Source organism: Sabethes cyaneus, chromosome 2 (genome assembly GCF_943734655.1).
Source record: "Sabethes cyaneus chromosome 2, idSabCyanKW18_F2, whole genome shotgun sequence".
Taxonomy (NCBI): Eukaryota; Metazoa; Arthropoda; class Insecta; order Diptera; family Culicidae; genus Sabethes; species Sabethes cyaneus.
Window position 1 is genome coordinate 30,249,252 of NC_071354.1, and position 19,735 is coordinate 30,268,986.

At 42.5% G+C, this 19,735-nt stretch overlaps 2 protein-coding genes across 4 annotated transcripts in view; one reads left to right on the forward strand and one right to left on the reverse strand.

Moving 5' to 3' along the window:
* The window catches only part of LOC128733963 (polycomb protein Asx), a 47,115-nt gene extending 38,232 nt beyond the window's left edge, over positions 1–8,883 (forward strand). For all 3 annotated transcript variants that reach the window (XM_053827884.1, XM_053827885.1, XM_053827886.1), the window contains one exon: positions 7,002–8,883. In XM_053827884.1, coding sequence (XP_053683859.1) covers positions 7,002–7,579 — 578 coding nt within the window. In that variant the 3' untranslated portion in view covers positions 7,580–8,883. The remainder of the gene's footprint in view (positions 1–7,001) is intronic.
* LOC128733964 (cytosolic Fe-S cluster assembly factor NUBP1 homolog) lies at positions 8,867–10,049 on the reverse strand. The gene is made up of 2 exons (XM_053827887.1): positions 9,942–10,049; positions 8,867–9,886 (listed from the first exon to the last, which is right to left on the reverse strand). Exon 2 carries the CDS (start codon positions 9,872–9,874, stop codon positions 8,915–8,917), a length of 960 nt encoding a protein of 319 aa, XP_053683862.1. The 5' UTR covers positions 9,875–9,886; positions 9,942–10,049; the 3' UTR covers positions 8,867–8,914.
* Between the last annotated feature and the right edge of the window lie 9,686 nt (positions 10,050–19,735).

The following is a 19,735-nucleotide window of genomic DNA, read 5'->3' on the forward strand; positions in this document are numbered from 1 at the left end:
CTGATAATAAGCTGAATGCTGAAACCTAATACAGCGGGTGGCGGTAGTTTAGTTAGAAAACACCCGGGTGCCAACCGAGAGAGCTTACATCAGGCTGCTCATGTTACACAATGAATTATGGTGGAGGCACAATTCAGGAAGCTCTACTTGTGGTCATACACACCAGCTAAGAGGGACGATAAGGGCGCCACCTGGACTTTGAGCTGGTCCCTCAGAGCATTTTGTTGGTCGTTGAGTACGTTGCGACAGGGCATTTACATGGCTCGTTTTACCCTGGGACTTTTCCAGCAGTCCCTTATGCCTCGAGCTCTGGACCGTCAGGTCCTTTTTGAACTCGAAGAGCATCTCCCTCGCGTGGGTACGGTTGGTCTTTACCACGTTGGCCCCAAGTTCAGCGTACAACAGTTTACCTGTCAGCTTTACTACTAACGCATCGGCCTTATAAGCCTTCTTCGGCTTTGGCGCAACAGCCGCGGCTTCCTTTGGTTTCTTGGTAGACGGTTTCCGCCTAACCACTCGCCATTCGTCTTCGGTCCCGGTTGCACGTCGTCAGGCGTCACCGCTTTGCGCTTGGCAAGCGGTGTGCGCACCCGATTTGGCGTGGCTATACTACCCTTAGCGGCAGTGGCAATAACTTTAGCGATCTTGCACTGTTTTAAATAGCTCCTGCTTCTCCGTCTCGGCAGCTATAACGGTAGAACGAATGCTCACCGCTAGCTGCCAAATGTCCAAGTGGACATTAGACCTCGAGTTGATGAACGAGTGTAATTCGTACGCTGACCAATTTGCTACTAGCTGGTGGAGGTGGCACTTGTACCGCTTCTAGAGGGTTTACTAATTTCTCGGTCGAGCACTCGTTCGGAAGCAGCGTCTATGCAAGCAGTGTGGCCATGCGACGGTTGTACTGCTATCCTTCATGGGGTAGGGGGCAGAGCCAAATCGTCGCTAGTCAGGAATGTTGCATCTGAGCCTACAACCCACCGACTTTGACGTAGGTGACGAGTTTCAAACGTACTTAGAGACCTGCCCGGTTGCGTCCCAGCTGGCAACGCGTGGAGGTAGGAATAAGAGTTCCTGCTCCCATTATAGTGGCTATCTAGGTCGATACATAGCCAACCTGACTTTGACCGGCCCCGGTCTTTACCGGTCTGATGGCGATGGAATTGGAGTGATTCATGAGTTCATATACTTGGAAACTCTGGTCTCTGTCGACAATAATTCGAGTAAGGAGATTCAACGACGCATTCAAGCTAGAAGTCGGGGCCTATGGCCATCGCGACTGGCTTGATGGCGATCCGATGTTTGAGCACTCTTTGCAGCAATCGACGCCTTACGATAGACCAGAGGGTCTTAGGGGCACCTACGGTACTAAAACCTAACATTAAATGAAACGCGTCGGAATAATTATGACAGCTGACCTTAAGAGTCAACTATCTATTTATTCGATAAACTGAATCGTACGCCGCTTGAGACTTCAATCAAGTGTGTCTGCAAGAGGTTCTTTGTGGAACGTGTAGTTTGAAAATCACCAACAAAGCATCCCTTACAATAGCTCTGGCTTTTGGAACAGCATCAGGGAAAGAATTCGAATCGATTGTCTTCTTAACGATAGGGCATAGGAGTTTATGTGTAAACAGCAACTGACTAGGTGAAGAGCGGCTATGTTTTCTCTCTACTTAACTCGTGCGCTCTTTAGGGCACCAATCTTGCTGAGCAGCGAGCGCTTTATCACCCAGGCAGCTATCTTGCCAACCATGACTTTCTGCAGAGCATGCCAAACCGGTCATATACGTTTGTTTTTTTCTTCTCCGTGCCATGAGGCTCGCGGAAGACGCGGTTTAAATGAAATGGTGATTCTTAGCGCGAAATGAAATTCTTAGCACGCGCCATTCCTGAAGAGAATTGTTTCGTTTATATTTTAGGTTAAGCCGCCGTTGGCCGTTTTACTCTCCGTGCAACGCGGCTGATTTAATTTGGCCCGACTTGACCGGCATTTGTTCTAGTTCTACGTCCAGGCCTGCTTCAAGGACCTATGCGAGATCTAATAGGGCCAGTTTACACTGAAAAATAGTCTAACGGTGGTAATACGATGATTACATCGCCAACTTATAACTCCATTAAGCAAAATTTTTCGTTCTTGTATCTTATTTCTTATTTATTTATTACTTCAACAGACTTACATGATCCTAATAATGGTCTAACTTCTTAAAACTAGTGGTCAAGTGTAAATAGTAAATAAGTAAATAGTAATAAATTCGCATAAATACAACTAAACGAATTGACAAGTTAATTGGACCGGCTGAAGAAGCGGTTGAATCGTTCACGAAGAGTTTGGCGCGATAGATGGAAACCGAATATGAATGCTACTTTGTCAAACGTCCTCTGGCGACCGCTGAGGTCCCCGTATTTGCTGTAGTGCGTACGGTGGTATGACATGCTCAGCATAGCAGTATTTCGAAGGGATCTAGGCTGCACGTTAAGATCGATTCGCTCTAGAAGTTGAGAGCAATCTATTTTTCCTCGCAGAGTATCAGCGACTAGCAGGGCTTAGGTGTATCTCTCCGTGTAGAGAGAGTATCTGGGTGGATCACCATACTTCGATTTTTGTAGCTCGGTAAGTGATACGGATTTCGCCAGGGCAGGCCACGAAGAGCAAAACGCAGCAACCGGCGCTGGACGGATTCGATTCTTTCAGAACTATTGTGGTAGTTCGGGTTCCAAACCGCAGAACAGTACTCCAGAGTCGATTTGACCTGGGAGCAGTATAATGCTTTTAAGCAGTAGACGTCTGTGAAACTTTTGGTGATTCTAAAAATGAATCCCATGGTGCTAGAGGATTTGTTGACGATATAAGAATACATGCTATCTGAATGTTAGCTTTGTATCGAAGATTACACCTAGGTCTTTGATATGATCGATCCGCTCGAAAGTACTCGATAACAGCGTGTAGTTGAAAATAACAGCATATTTCTTACGTGAGAAGGATATTACAGAGCACTTTGAGGGATTTACAACCATTCTGTTTAAGGTACACCAATTAGCGGAGACATCCAGCAGGTGTTGGAGTGCGATGTAGTCTTCAGTTGAGCGGATATAGAGCAGGAATATGAGCCGTCCGAGATGACTACCCTGCGGAATATCTGAGGTGGCGCAGAATGTGCTGGATCTATAATCACCGATGGCCGAACAATCGCAGGAAAGTTCCGACTAGGATTGGGATACCGGGAGTACCGGAACCGGGAAAACCGGTACTACCGCCTGATTTTCCAGTACCGAAATACCGGTACTGGCACAAGAGAAAACCGATACTTTCGGTACTGATCAATTATGCAATTTTTCTAACATTCGGCCTTAAAATCGAAGATAACAATTTTAAATTAATTTCTAAAACTACACACTATATTTTGATGAAGGTAGCGGATGAGATACTACAACAATTTAACACCAGTAACGAGATTGAGGAAATTGAGCGTTACTTATTGGAATGAATATGGCTAGCTGATATGAAGGAAAAATTAGAACGGACTTCAGACACCTGTAGCAGTTCAAGCTTTAAAAAGTTCGATTAGACCTGTGCACCAAAACACTCTGCTGAATGAATTCGCTTCGATGTAACTCAAGGATTGAAGAGCAAGTATTGGGCTTTTCGGTACCCTGAGTACAGCCTGTCCTTCAGCGATACACTCTTAGAAAGCATTTTCAGTGTCTGGCACATTCGTTTTCGCATGGTGAACAGTACATTGAATATTCTGTGCAGCTTAAAGTTGATTTTTGCAAGCTTCTCCTCTAGCAGCATACAACCGGGGGATCGTGTTGTATCAAAAACTTGTCTCCACTGTACTTGGTTCTAGGCTACTTGTCACCAATTCATTGAGCTTCTTGAAGTCGGCTTAAACCTGGTCGTTGGGCCCCTCTATTCATGGTATCGGTGGGGTTTTTGAAAAGAACAGATTTCGGTGCACAGTCATCCGTCATCCTTGCGACATTGCCGACCCATCGTAGCCTCCCGACTTTCGTCAGATGTCGTTTGGAATCACCCCAATTTTTGCAATCGCTAACTCTGTTCATTTTTACAAGGGGCCTATCCTCATAGATCTTAGATGAGAACACATCTAGCGATTTTGAAAGTACCTGGGTGACTCCTGTTACCTAAGTGACAGTACAAATGAAATGGTAATTGCGAAGTGAGGTGAAGTGACTTAAGAATTGGACCTCAAATAAAAGTATTAGCAGATTTTTTCAAAGAACAAGGATTCTCTTTCTAAAGCTTTGAGTACCGGTACCAGTACCGGTATTACCGGTACTGATCTTTCCAGTACCGAAATACCGGTTCTCAAAAATCCTGTCGGTACTCCCAACCCTAGTTCCGACTGTCCCAAGCCTTTCGAGTTTTGTGATTGCGATTACGTGATTGGACTTGTCAATGGCGGCTGACAGGTCGGTATATATGACGTCGGTTTGCGTCATTGCAGACATGTTTTCAACGATGTGCGTAGTAAGGCACACCAAATTAATAGTAGTGGATCGACCAGGGAGGAATCCATGCTGATCCGCGCTCAAATATTGTTTGCAATGTGAAAAAAGTGGCTCCAAGACGATTTGCTCGAACAATTTCGAGATGGCACTCAACGATGTAATTCCTCGGTAGATGTCCACATCGCGCTTGTATCCTTTTTTGTCACACAGGTAACATATAAGCAGATTTCCAGCAAGACGAAAAAATACCGCTGGAGATGGACTTATGGAATACGAGCTGTAGTGGTCTAGCCAAACAAGAGATGTGCTTCTTCAGGAGAGCGGACGGAATTCTATCTGGCCCGGGATTGAAGGAGGACTTCAGTTGCGTAGCGGCAATGGAGATCATCTCGGTGTTTATCCCCAGATTACTTAGAGCATGACCGTACGATGGGAAGTGCCTTGCGGTGCAGTCGACATCGTCGCTGGGTTAACTTTCATAACGAAACACGCTAGCAAACTTTTCAGCCAATAAGCTGCATATGTCTGTAAAACTTCCAGAAAGCTTTGGGGTGCGACATGAGTTTCCTCTGAATCCCACGTTGATATTGTTGAAAACAAACACGAGTGACTCGCTTGAACTCGTGATTTACTCTAACGTAGTAATGCTGTAGTGAGAGCGTACGGTGTCTGGAAAACTTTCGTAGAGCGGCTCTTTTCAGTGATTTGAGTTTTCGCCATTCACTCGTTTGCCAAGGAGCACGTGATCCGGAACGACTTACTTTTTTTGGGACATGTCTATCAATGACATACGACAGAATATTTGAAATGGATTGGGCGGTTGTATTGGCGTCATGATCGTTGATCATGTTATCCCAATCCATTGATACATGTCGGGATACCGGAAACCGCCTTTCGATTGCTTCCACGTTATGTCAGGCAGATTGTAGACCCCCAGTATCATAATCTGGTCGACTGGAGTAGCCCTCTCGATCACAGCGAAGACAGATTCGCAGTGCGCATCGATAAGAGCGATGTTACGAGTCCGGTCAGGGGCGATTTACACAACGCATAAAAACAAGTTTCGTTTATGTAGCGCAACTGAAATCCAGGTCTGCTCCAAACAGTTCCAGTCCTTGTTGTCTATAGCAGTCGCTTTTAATCTAGAACGTGACGTTGACGTTGAACGTTGACTAAAAAGTGTACGTAAATCGAGCCAAGTCTCGATTAAGACGATGATATCATAGCTCAGATCGGAAACGGCTATTCGATAGTCAGTGACACAAGAAATCATGCCGCCTACATTTTGGTAGAAGATTACATGCTGTCTTCGGTCTGGTAGCTCGCAGGAGATTACGGTCGTCAAGGCAGTTCTGCGTCGTTCCTGGCAGGCAAAAGCTTTGGCAGCTGATGGCCTAAGAACGCAAAGCGGGTCAGTGGTGCGATATGGGCTAGCAAATTTGTACTTGCCCTGAGTGCAATTTTGGAAACCCCGTTCCCCGCAAGCGCACGTAGGACCAGGACGACTGTTGAACGCTGGCAGCAAAGGCGCGAATACTGCGGAGTTTCCATAATGCTAGAATCGGTGCATCCCGGTAGCTGACGGAGTAGTGGAGCTGGTGAAAGGTCGGTAACTGCATGGGTATTTATATTCAGATGAATCCCATTAACATCGGAGTTCGGTAGGCTAGAAGCGTACTGCGGGTCAGTAGTGTGTTGAGAACTATCAAATTTGTACTTACCATGAGAGCAATTTCGGATATCCCGTTCCCCAAAGCCGCGCGTAGGACCAGGTTGAACGCTGGTAGGAAAGGCGTGACTACGGCGGGCGGTCAGGAGTTTCTAAAAAGCTAGAATTGGTGCGTTCCAGTAACCGGCGGCGTAAACGTGGAGCTGGGGCGGAATCGGGAACTGTATGTTTCGTTGTACCTAGGCGGACTCCATTTGTGAAGAGCCCGGTTCGCTGTTGGCGGATAAAAAATCGCCAACTGGAGTTACCTCTACACGAGGACACGTTCCTCGTATGTTTCAATAAATCAGTTATTGTATACACGATGTGGCATGCTATGATGTCGGATGTAGTTTGCAGGAACTAAGCTTGCCAAAATGCTAATATTTTCTCCGTCGTTTTGTAGCACTACCGAGACGTTTGTTTAAAGTTCGGTGTCCTGAGTACTGAGGGGTAAGCTCGTTTGCAACCAAGTAATACCTTCTTGTGTGATCAGAGTTGAGAAACTAAAATAATCCTGCCATTATGTTAGCACCTGGAAATTTTTCGGTATATTATTTATGATACGTGTATATTTTTAATATACCTGGTGGTCCAAAGATTATTGCTTCTGCCCGAAAAAATTCGAAAAGTAAGAGCACGTAAGAGTTTCCAATTTGGAAAAGAATTCCTATAGATCAGCTTATTGAAGCAGGTGGTCTTTTTTTTATAACGCCAACGGGCTATTACCTGCCCTGCAGGTGGTCTGCGAGATCAACCGTCAAAACTGATCTGTAGATTTTCTACTACCTAGCACTCATAATGTCATTACTTTCAGTAATCTCCTACGGTGACATTGGTACGGAAGCGGTAAACAGTCAGCACATTACCCAGGCGTCCGGTACATCATCAGTCGGATTGGATTCCAGTGGCAATCACACCATTGTCACGTCCACCAACGGTCCAACGATGGCAGCTGTGTCCCCTGTTGCCGGGTACAGTATCTCATCTACTTCGGCAGCATCGCCCCTTCCCGCCGGTAGCGGTAGCAGCAGCAGCAGTAATGGAAGCAGCAACAATAGTATCATTATTAGCAGCAGCAGCAACAACAGCGGTAGTAACACCTGTAACAACAATAATAACAGCACTATCGGTATTATCAATAATAATAATAATCATAGCAGCAGTAGTAACGTCAGTAATAGTAGTAACAGTAGTAATAGTAGCAACAGCAGTAGCAGCAGCAGCAATGGAAACGGGCACCATCCGCATCCCCAGCAACATCAGCAGCATGGCGCTGCCGCATCCTGCTCTTGCTCTCTGAACGCAATGGTAATCTGTCAGCAGTGTGGCGCTTTCTGCCACGACGACTGCATCGGTGCTTCGAAATTGTGCGTGTCCTGTGTCATCCGATAAATCCGATTCGATGGAGCCCATCCGATTGAAAACTATTGAATAATGAATGGTTGATAACAAAGATAACAACAGAGTAAACCAGGAACATTAAGTCTGCCACCGAATTTTTCACTCGAAATACACACATACACATACACACACACATACAAAGAATCACTAACCATTAAAGCCTGTGCAAAGACTCACTCCTAGCATGTAGGGATTCGAATTTCGTTTTTTCGACAATACGTCTACTTGCTCTTGCTCGTTTATTCTTAAAAAAAACATTTTTGCGGCTTTGTTGTTACAGGATGAAATAAAAAATAACTAAATAACTGAATGAACAAGAGGAGAATCCAAACTGTGAATACTACTTTTAGGGTCTACTAACCGGGAGTACCGGAGCAGTTTTTTGCGGTACCTTCGAATCATGAGTGTGTATTTTTTGCTACGTCAAGAAAACCCAAACGAGTGTGAATTGTGGTTGGTTCTGAATGCCGGGGAGTGAAAGGATCGACTGAATGTAGCTCAATAATGCTTTAGTTGTTAGGTTGTTCTATAATTTATCCATCCTTGGGAGTAAGAAAGCCGCACGAGATGAGCTGCTCGATTGGTAATTAATGTGCGGAAAAAGACTAGATAACCTTCTAGTACTAATTATTGCTAAGTATGATAACATTATAAGCTAAAACACGCTGAAAAAAAAGCATAAGGGACAAAATAATAAACTATAATCTGGGAAATTGAATTCTTCAAAAAAATGGTAGTTTAACGTTTTGGTTTCTGCATTGATTTAAACGGAAAGAGAAAATCTGTGATTCATACTACTTGGACGGTTGGTAAAATGTTCCCGCCCGACGGACGGACGGGCGGGGTGGCAACATTTACTATCATCAATGCCGTTTTTTTCTTTAAGCGATTTCCGCTCGCGGTTGCAATGTTAGCTTTCGTTTATTTATTCTTTAAATTGTGTCAATTTTTCACCGGTGTCAGTTCTGTTTCACGATAATGCTGCCACGTTTAAGTTTGTCATACAAATCAGTATAAAAACAATCATAATTAGCCCGTAAGAACTGCGCGCGCGCGTGTACGCATAAACGTTTAAGTGCTCTACTCCAAGGTTTGCCTTTAAGTTCGTTTATTTTAAAAGAAGCCGCCTAGTTTTTAGTTAGGTATTATTTTATTAAATAACTACTCAAATCCGCTATCTCACAAGTAAATTCTCCGTGACGAATGATAAAAATGGGGCACCTTTGTTCAATCTACTGTTGAAAGAAATCCATTGAAAGAATGATACGAATTCGGTTTTCAAACTTACATTTATTCATATAAAAATTAACAAATTAAAATTTGTCACTATTTTTCGAAAAAATCCTGAACCTTCGCCACAATCTGATTCAGCGCCAGCACCGTCGGGCTCGTTGAAAACTCCGTCAAGTAATCTTTTCCTTCGTCGCAGCATTTTGCCAGGCGTGGATCGAGCGGCAGCTTCCCGAGGAATGTAACATCCATCTCTTGACACATCTTCTCAGCCCCACCAGTTCGGGCAGGAAAAATATCCGTTTCCGTCGTACATTTGGGACACACAAAAACGGACATATTCTCCACAACCCCAACCACCGGAATGCCCATCTTCTTGCAGAAGGTAATTTCCTTCCGCACGTCCAGCAGTGCCACTTCCTGGGGCGTTGTTACCAGCACCGCCCCCCAACCGCCGTCCGTTTCCTTGAGGAACGTCGTTGCCGACAGATGCTCGTCCGACGTTCCGGGTGGCGTATCCAGCACCAAATAATCCAACTGTCCCCAGTCGACTTCCGTGAGAAACTGTCGAATCATTCCGTTCTTTTTCGGTCCCCGCCAAATGATGGCATCGTCGGGACTTCCCAGCAGAAAACCAATCGACATCAGGCTGAGATTATCCTCGATGAACACCGGCGACCAGCCGGAACCGGACTGATGCACCTGTTCTCCCAACACACCAAGCACTCGCGGCTGCGACGGGCCACAGATATCGATATCAAGTACACCGAAATTCTTCTCCGGATTCGAATGAGCCATTCCCCGGCTCAGCAGTGCTGTTACGGTACTCTTTCCCACGCCACCCTTACCGGACAGGATAAGAATTTTGTTCCGAACTTCCTGTAGCTTTTCCTTAACTAGAGCGATCGATGGATCGGGACCTTTGGGTCCACTGGCACAGATCTGCTGATTGGGACAACCGGCACAGGCGGATGCCTTTCCGGCATCTTGGCTTTGCGTTCCCGGACAGTGCTCTGGAGCATCCGTTGGTTTGGCAGCTAATTCAGCGGTGCTCATTTTCTACCAAGTCTACAAAGAACATTTAAATCATAAACCACAATCCATTTATAAAAATATATTTTACCTTCTCAGTATTATACACAACGGAATAGTACATAAAAGCTGGTGATTTTTACTATTATTTTGCGTAATTAAACCGTGCAGTAATTTACTATCGCTTGTTTACGTTTATGCTCCTGTTCTCCGATGATTCAGTCATTCATCTCCTCAGTCAGAACATCAGCTGGTAAAATCAGAGCTGCCAAATGATATTTCTATCACAAAAACCCAAAAAACCTCTGATTTCATTTTGAACACCACGGAAAATTAATTCAGCAGTTAGATTGCAAATGGAATATTAACGTTGGTTTTAAGTTTGTATTAATATTAAAAATCTGTGTAGAACTGATAAGATCGTTATTATAATTTGTGCGCTGTAAAATGGCTGAATTGCATTTCTCCCATTTCTCCTTAAAATACTTACACTACTTACATCATTAATCCATGCAACTGGCAACTGTGATGGAAATTCAGAGCACGACGGTTGTCAAAAAGTATAGTGTTTTTCAGGTTTTTCACTTGCAGATGAAGGCGATGAATTTGCTGTTCGTTAGTTCATTTAAGTTCACGAGGGATGCGCGATACGCGATGTTTTCTACACATAAATAATATTTTTTGATTATTTTTGATTAGGTACTGATTGCATTTCCTATTTTTTATTTATTAATTGCATCAACAGACTTACATTGAAGACTCCAAAACTCAGGTGCATGGTCCTAATGATGGTTTAACTTCTTAAAACTATAGGGTTTGGCGCGGTAGATGGAAGTCGAATATGGATGCTACTTTGTCAAACGTCCTCTGGAGACCGCTGAGGACTCCGTATTTACTGTAGTTCGTACGGTGGTGTGGCACCCTCAGCATTATTTCGAAAGGATCCAGGCTGCGCAGGTCGATTCACTCTATAACTTGAGGGCAATCTATTTTTTCTCGCAGAGTGTCGGCGATTAGCAGGGCATTGCATTGAATTGAAAATAAGACTCTTCAAAAATGCAGAATCGCCTGGAAAATGGCTCATAAAAGGGCTATTTCACGATGAATTGTTTCGGTGTTTTCGGCGCAGTTATTCCTTTGACGAAAAACTGCGCCAAACACGCCGAAATAATCTATGCAAAATATTTAGCACTTTTATAGAAATGGCTTATGTACTTTTGAAAAATCCTATTTCAAAACAATAATCTTTATTGCTACATAAATATCAATTTCAGTTTACCTGTAGATAAGACTGGTGTATCCCAGAAAATAGCAGATGGAAAACACCGTTCTTTTGAAAGCATTAATATGGTAAATGGTAAATTTGGTCTGACAAAATTAAGTAATCACGTTGGGGACCAAAGGCAATTTTCCGAACTTCCGAATCACTTCATGTAATTGTTTAGTATTATATCCCAGGTAACAATCTGGGTTATATTATGCTCATATTTTAGCATTTATGACCAACATTAGTCTTGAAAACCGCAATAGAGTGCAATAAAACTGATATTGTTATTTGGAGTAAAGAGGCTGTCGGTAGTACCTATTTTGCATGACGGAACATTCGGAAGCATACATGGAAACATCTTAATGGAGAGGTCTGCTCTCAGATCGACCACATTCTGGTTGATGGCCGGCACTATTCTGACGTTGCAGACGTGCGGTCCTTCCGGGGACCAAACGTCGACTCCAGAGCCGGCGTTACAGCTCGCGAGGCCCTGTGCAGATTAAGCAGCGAGGCCCTTCTTTGTATGCCAGAATGGCATTGTGTTAAAGGTCCGTGTGGCAGTCTTAATGATCGGCTTTTGGAGCAGACTTCGATTGCTGTACACAGTTTACGGACTGCTCATGTTCATTGATTAAGTTGCGCTAGATAGTTGTAATGCTGTGCCCCAATTCGTTACTCACAGTTAATAAAATCAATGATCTTTTGAGATTTTTTTAATTCGACTTAAAATTCAACTAGCAATTGGACTTGAATTTGGTTTACAAAAAGCAAAGCAGAGGTGAGGGGTCTCAAACCATCATAAAATAAATTGATTCCATTTGGTTAATTAGTTCTCGAACTATGAGAAAATTTGTGTTTCATTTGTATAAGAGCCCCATCCCCTCTTAGAAGGGGTAGAGGTCTCAGTACACCATAGAAAACATTCTTACCTTCAAAACCTCCACATGCCCAATTTGGTTCCTTTAGATCTATTAGTTCTCGAATTATGAGGAAATTTGTATATTATTTGTATGGGAGCCCCCCCCCCCCTCCTGAAGAGGGGAGGAGTCTCAATTCACCATAGAAAAAATTCTTGCCTTCTGAAACCCCCACATGCCAAATTTAGTTCCATTTGCTTGATTAGTTCTCGAGTTATGAGGAAATTTGTGTTTCATTTGTATAGAAGCCCCCCCTCTTACGCCGTCCATAAAATTGCTCTCTCGCCCTCTCCTTAAAATTGCTGATCATTTTATCTTTCCTACGACATATAAATTGTTCAGTTTCGTTCAGTAGTTTAGTAGTTATTAGCATTTGAAATCTTTCATTCCATTGTTACACTTCTATTTTCGTTTTCACAAAGTGCTACCCAGTCCCAGATAGTAAACAAAGACGTAGTCCTACGTCAAAAGTAAAACAATTCTCATGATGTAACTCGGGAGTTTAGAAGTTTGAGTAAAAATAGATCCGCCATCCTACTTTCCAGACCAAGCAATGCACAAAACTAAAAATGAATCTCATATTCGAGGTAAACTGAAATGTATAGAAATTAATGAACACGTAAAAAAATTGCGATATGTTTTTCCATTAAATGAAACCTGAATAGCCTAAACCGTTTTTTAATATATATTTTTACATCAAGCCAAATGTAATAAATAAATAAGCTCAAAAGTAAAATAACACGTAATTTTATTTTGCGATGTCCCATTTATGTGAGACACGAATGCACCGAAAGGTGTAAAGTGTTACTAATAAACAAACAAACACAACCCATTTATGTGCATATCAGAAGACGTAAATTTACACGATTGTTTCAAAGTGTGTGCTTTTGAAAAAAATCAGAGGGTCAAATTCGGTCGGAATTTAGCACCAAAACTTTGCTTTTAGCTAACTGTAATAGAGTAAAAGATATTTGTTCATTCATTTGGTCATTTTTCCACTCAATATAAACGACGTCCATCAGATCTTCACATATTAGCTTTCCCTGCCTGGTGACTTATTCGATTCACACTGTGATAACTCTATTTTAACTCCAATCTAGGATTGGCTCATATCCGCTTCCGGGCAACGATTCCGACCGTATATCCGAAATGTATCAAAAAATTACTCAACAACATCATCATCATCGTACCCACCCTTCAACTGCTAAAAATATATATATATCTACAACCGATAAGAACACATTGCCAGTGTCGAAAGCAGACAAATACCACATTGCCTATTGGGAAATTCCCCTTTGCAAATGGAAAACCTGAACCGAGGCCAGTTCACCCCAACCGCTCTACTCGAGCATCCGGTCGAGTTTCCCTTGATTTGGAGTCAAATGATTCGCTGTGCGATGGATGAAAGAGGTCTGCATAAATAATGCATAAGTTTAGTGTACCCCCGAATGTCGAAGTAATACAGTTAAATTGTACATTAAAATAAAATTTAAGTTATCATTAAATAGATTTTAGTGAGACCGAACTACGGTAACAAGACAGATCCATTTTAGACCATACTACCATATTCAAATGAGCCAAATTTTATGGATTGCACATAAAGCTTAAGAAAGACTTTGTTGTTGTTGATCATATTACACAGTTACGAAGCCGTTCAGGGAAAATATTTGCAATAAAGTTTAAGCGATGCTTAAATAGGAATTTCTTAAGACGAATTTTGTTGTGGAAGATTTCCCAACGCATTGTCAGTAGAGCAGAAAAGCAAATTTTCTGTTGCGGATCGTATACCTATTCCGAAAAAAAACTAATTGAGGAAACCCAAAAACATAATCAAACCTAACAAACAGTGTGTGATAATCCGGTGGTAAATCCTGTTAAATTATTGGTTTCGCAGTAAATCCCATACGCTAAAAGCAACGGACCTTAAAAGACAAAAAACAGAACATAGCAAATTGCAGGTAACCGCACCGCATCACAACAAGAAAAGCGACGATCAGCAACGCTCCCACAACTTTGAATGGTTCATTGTGTCATTTTTATTTCCTCCTAGGTTCCACAAAAACAGTTTTTTTTCTCCGGTAGTCTTTACATTTCTTACCATAATCTTGCAATGTTGGTTGGTTGTAGTTAAAATTCAATTTAAAATATAATGAGAAACAATATATCAAACGGCAGCTTACCGCCTAGCCGAAGCCGTGTGAGAAACGGCTCAGCGCGTTGAGTTTTTTCGCTGAAATCTTTGTTATAGGTATGTGATGTTTTATATTGTGTCATAATCTATTAGAATTCGCAAAATTCAGATGAGCTTAACTACGGTCTCCTGCACATAAATGGCAACAAGATTTAGGTAGGTACCTATTCAATAGCAAAACTAGAAAATTTACATGTGTAAAGCTCTCAACCTTAGATCTATCAAAACTATAACAATTAAGCCACCGCCTGGTAAAATAAACTATAGAATAAATTGAACAGAACTCAATCACAAGATGACAAACTTCATGCTAGTGAGTGTCCGTACTCCATGTTAGGAGCGGCTCATGACAGTCCTTGATCCGGAGCGGACGGGCTCAGCACTACAAACTATTCAAACTACTATGAACATTGAAGCGACTAGAAATTTGGTATATGGAATGCCAGGTCCCCTAAATTCACAGATACCAATCGGATGCTGCTTGAACAGTCTTGGGCAGCCATTCTCCAATCGCCCCTGACAGCTGACACACTCTGTTATAGCATCCTCGTCAACAGCGTTTATACAACGGGTACGGGGTCTACCTCGAAGTCGGCGACTGACAATATCCGCAGCTTTCTATACTTGGTATACAGCAAAGTTTCGTTAATTGGTGGTTCGTTAATTGGGCGGTTCGTTAATTGGGCGTTCGCTAATTGGGCTATGTGACAACTTGAATGTCAAAATTGTATGGAATTTTCGAGTTTAGAATTTTCTAACAACTGTCAGTCGGCCCAATTAGCGAATCAGCTGCAGTGCAGTCGTGGCCCAATTAACAAATTCAGGCTGTATCTAGTGATTCATGTACCTGCGCCACACTACTTCTTCTAATGTGCCACCAAGAATTGATCGCAGGGTCTTACGCTCAAAAACACCAACAGCTCGTCGATCGATGTCTGTCAATGGCCACGCTTCGTGGCCATAAGGTACCACCGGAAGAACGAGCATCTTATAGAGCGGGAGTTTTGTGCGGAGTTGCAGACTACGGGACCTCTGCTGGCTATGTTACCCGTAGAAGGTCGAGTTGACAGCCGCTATCCGCCTTTTTATTTCACGGCTCACATCGTTGTCACATGTCACTAACGTACCAAGGTAACCAAATACGTCGATCACTACAAAAGTATCTCCATCTATCACCATCGTAGTCCCAATACCCGATGGGCTACCACACTCTCTACCAACCACCATATACTTTGTTTTGGTAGGATTTATGATAAACCATATCCTCGCGGCTTCCTCCTTAAGATGCGTGTACGCTTCTTCCACAACTTTACGGCAAAGTTGAAAAGCAAAAAGACACAAACGAGTCCCGAAGTCTCACCCGCTATTCTGACGTTTGATTTTGAACCATCAAGGGTAGCACGTATCAGCCTTATCAGTTTTGTTGGAAAACCATGTTCAAGCATAATCCGCCACAGCTCATTTCATTTAACTGAATCGTACGCCGCCAGGAAGTCTATAAACAAATGGTGGGTTTGCAACTTAAATTTACGGAATTTATCGAGGATTTGCCACAAAGTGAACATTTGGTCCGTCGTGGAGCGCGTTCCTCTCGAAAAACGCACTGGTATTCGCCAACTTTCTGCCACGGCTCCAGTCTATGAAGTAGGAAGCGGGAAAGAATTTTTTATACAGAACTGAGGGCAGTAATGGCACAGAAAACAGACATCTATTCAGGAACAATTTTTCTGAAATTTCAAATTAAAATCGCCTCAGTGACACCACTACTATAGTTTCTTAATCACATGATTTTTTTTCTAGCCTAAATGATTTTTACACTGACAGCAGCTTGCCTCTGGCGCTAGTATATAGAGTAAGGAGGGGTAAAAGTGCGATGCGGGTAAAAGTGCGATTCAGTGATTTATCGGCGAAGATTCCGAGTAAAATTTCATGGTTCTAGCTTCGAACTTTTGCCCCGCGGTATTCGCACTTTTGCCCCGCTAGTGGGGTAAAAGTGCGAATCAGCACTTGATCAGAAGAAAGAAGAATTTATTTTGCAAAACACTATTACCGCAGATGATTTATAGTTGAATGTGAAGACATTGAGTTACTGCATCACTATAAAATATATTATGTTGTTGTCCTTCTTTATATCTCACGAAAATTGATGACAACTTCAAACATCGCACTTATGCCCCGTCCTACTCTATAGACAATAAACGTTAAACTAGCACCAGAAACAAGCTGTTGTGTGCTTATTGTATAATTTTATGTAAAAAGCCTTGGGCTTAAGCCACGGGAATGACACTTCCAATACCAACCTGTACAAAAAAACGTAGCCAACATAGAGCGGGCCCAAGCTGACAGCTTCATAGATGGGCTCAAGCTGATAACCGAGATGTGTAAATTGTTAAATTTTGTTAGTTTTAGTTTGATTTTAGCATCACATAGCTAATGCCAGGCAGGCAATTGATGCGAAATACATGAAACTGTGAAAATGGTTAGTTAAATTCGTTTTGTGAAATCGCTTTGCGTTTGCCGCCTTTTTCATGTGAGCAACGAAAATTTGACGTCATATCAGCCCCCTGGCTTAAACGTCTTTGTACGACTTGACCCTTCTTTATCGACAGACTTCACAGCCGGCTGTTAGAGTACAGAACGGTAACGGGGGTAGTGCAACGATCCTGCTGACTCTATCTAGCAGCACTTCACTGGCTTCTCGAAATGGCTTCAGGCGCAATGTTGAATAGCAGGCAGGAAAGACTATCTCTTTGTCGAAGTCTCTGCAAGATTCGAATGAATCCCATCCATCGTAGCCATGATAAGTCTAGTAAGCTTACCCGGAAAGCCATTTTCTTCCAGAATTTTCCAAAGTTTTGGTCGGTTCACACTATGCGGCTTCGAAATCAATGAACAAGTGATGCGTGGGAACTCGAAGTTCGCGGAACTACTGGAGTATCTGCCACATGGTGAAGATTTGGTCCATTGTAGACCGACCCTCCATGAAGTCGGCCTGATTGATACCCACAAACCTATTGGCTATTGGTGATAATCGATGGAAGATGACTTGGCACAGCATTTTGTAGGGCGGATCATCGCATTCAGTTTTTTTATTTTGACTATAGTCACTTTAACAGCTTGGGTCGTTCGTGACTTCTGCGGGTTTGGGATTTGAACTCGGGTTTTCGGCGTTAGAAGCGTGAATGCTAACCAGTACACTGGAATTGATCCCATTAAGGATAATGATCGCTCGGTAGCCGGTCAACTTGTCCGGGCCCATTTTAATAAGCCATCCATAAGAATCGAATGCCATCCTTTCCCGCTGCTTTGTTGTTCTTAACCCATTAAGCCCCAGACTTTTCCCAGCAGGGATAGAAAGTTGAAACTTTCAGGAAAATTCTGTTTTAGGTCAACTAAGATGTATTTTTAATTTTGACCCTGTGTCCAGCGAAAACGCAACGCTGGGCATTAAGAGTATACCGTTTTTGCATACCTGCATTATTATGCACATAAATGCTTCATACTTTTTTAACGTTAAATCAAATTTAGATTTTTTTTTGTGATTTTGAGTATTAATACAGATTAAATGAACGGCTTTACATGTTATGTTTTATGATAGATATCAAAACATTAGGGTTGTAACCGTTGGTTACATATTTTATATAAAATTAGCTCTGCCAATTTAAAATGCTTTTTTCAATCTGCTCATAAATCCCAATCCAATTTCCTAAGTCCATCTCTGAGCAAGCTGTCGACTGTTTGACTTAAAGAAACTGACTAAAGAAAAGACATTGGAGCTCAGTCACTCGCGGCCTCCTGTCATCATTAAACCTGATTTGCTCAACGATGATTGTTGTGCGTGACTCTTTTCAAAGTTGCTAGGAAAAGTTCGAACAAAATTTTTTCGAGTTCAACATTTAGGCGATTTTATGAACTGTACGATACAAATTTGATTGCCTGGTGTTTTCGTTAGGCAGCACGGATCGATTTCGTGATGATATGATGATATTTGTTGCCGTTTGCTTGCAGTCATTATTTTCTGCCGCGTTAATCGACTGATACTCCACAAGTTTTCGAGCAAAAGATTCAGAAGGTTTCATCGAGATTCATGCGCACTTGGTTTCGACGAACGGAAAATGAGTTACGTGTCAATTCTTTAGTCAGTTTCTTTAGTTTGACTGATAGCGCTCCAAACCTTCGGGTGGAGCGGTCACTCACACGGGAAAGCTGGTTCAGTCATATCTAAAACGGCCTGAGTAAGCTGTCTACTGAGTGGGTGATATCCCTCCAAGTTTGTCGCATCGCGACCGGGACAGACGGGTCACTCACTTGGGAAATCTCTCTCGGGCATAACTAAACAGGTTTGAGAAAGCTGTCAACGAGGTTTGCGATATTCCTCCAAGTCTGTCGCATCGCGACTGGGACGGACGAGTCGCTCACGGCGGAAAGCTTTCTCACTAATCTGCAAGAGAAACGGTGATGCTAAAGAAACTGACTAAAGAATTGACACGTAACTCATTTTCCGTTCGTCGAGACCAAGTGCGCATGAATCTCGATGAAACCTTCTGAATCTTTTGCTCGAAAACTTGTGGAGTATCAGTCGATTAACGCGGCAGAAAATAATGACTGCAAGCAAACGGCAACAAATATCATCATATCATCACGAAATCGATCCGTGCTGCCTAACGAAAACACCAGGCAATCAAATTTGTATCGTACAGTTCATAAAATCGCCTAAATGTTGAACTCGAAAAAATTTTGTTCGAACTTTTCCTAGCAACTTTGAAAAGAGTCACGCACAACAATCATCGTTGAGCAAATCAGGTTTAATGATGACAGGAGGCCGCGAGTGACTGAGCTCCAATGTCTTTTCTTTAGTCAGTTTCTTTAGGTGATGCGATCGACTGGGTGAGTTATATCCCTCCACGTCTGGCGTCTCTCGTCTGGGACGGAGCGGTAACTCTCTCGGGAAGGCCTTTTCAAATACAACCAGAAGATTCCTCTGTAAGTGGGATAACCCTCCACGTCCCCGATAGACGGAGGGGTCCCCCCCACAGGGTTGCCCACAGATACCATGAGAAACACAACCAAGGTATTCAGAGCCATAGGGTATTATACAGTATATAATGGTTGCCAGGACAAAAGATTGTTAAAAATTGAAAAACTTTTAAAGATTCAATTTTTAACTGACCGAACTTATAAAAGGGTTCAGGCTCGATAAACCTATGATTTAGATGTTTGGAAAAGTAAACGATAATAGTGCGCGAGAATCGTTTTGTCCGTTACTATTTTAAAAATATATTTATATCGATTTGATTATTGTCGGTGAGATAAAAAGGAAGATTTTGTCGTATGTTGTGTAAAGTTAAAAGGGCTAAACTAGGTAATTGTCAAGTGGTTAAAAAAAAGTGTATTGTGGAAAGTAAAAAGTCTATTGTAAAATCTATTGTTTATTCTAGTGTTAAGCTATAAAAACACAGAAAGAGCTAAAAGCGAACAATTTACAAACACGTAACGAAGAAACAAACGTG

Bases quoted from the DNA above. Each gene is read 5' to 3' on its own strand.
- LOC128733964 (XM_053827887.1), bottom strand. From the start codon at position 9,874: ATGAGCACCGCTGAATTAGCTGCCAAACCAACGGATGCTCCAGAGCAC.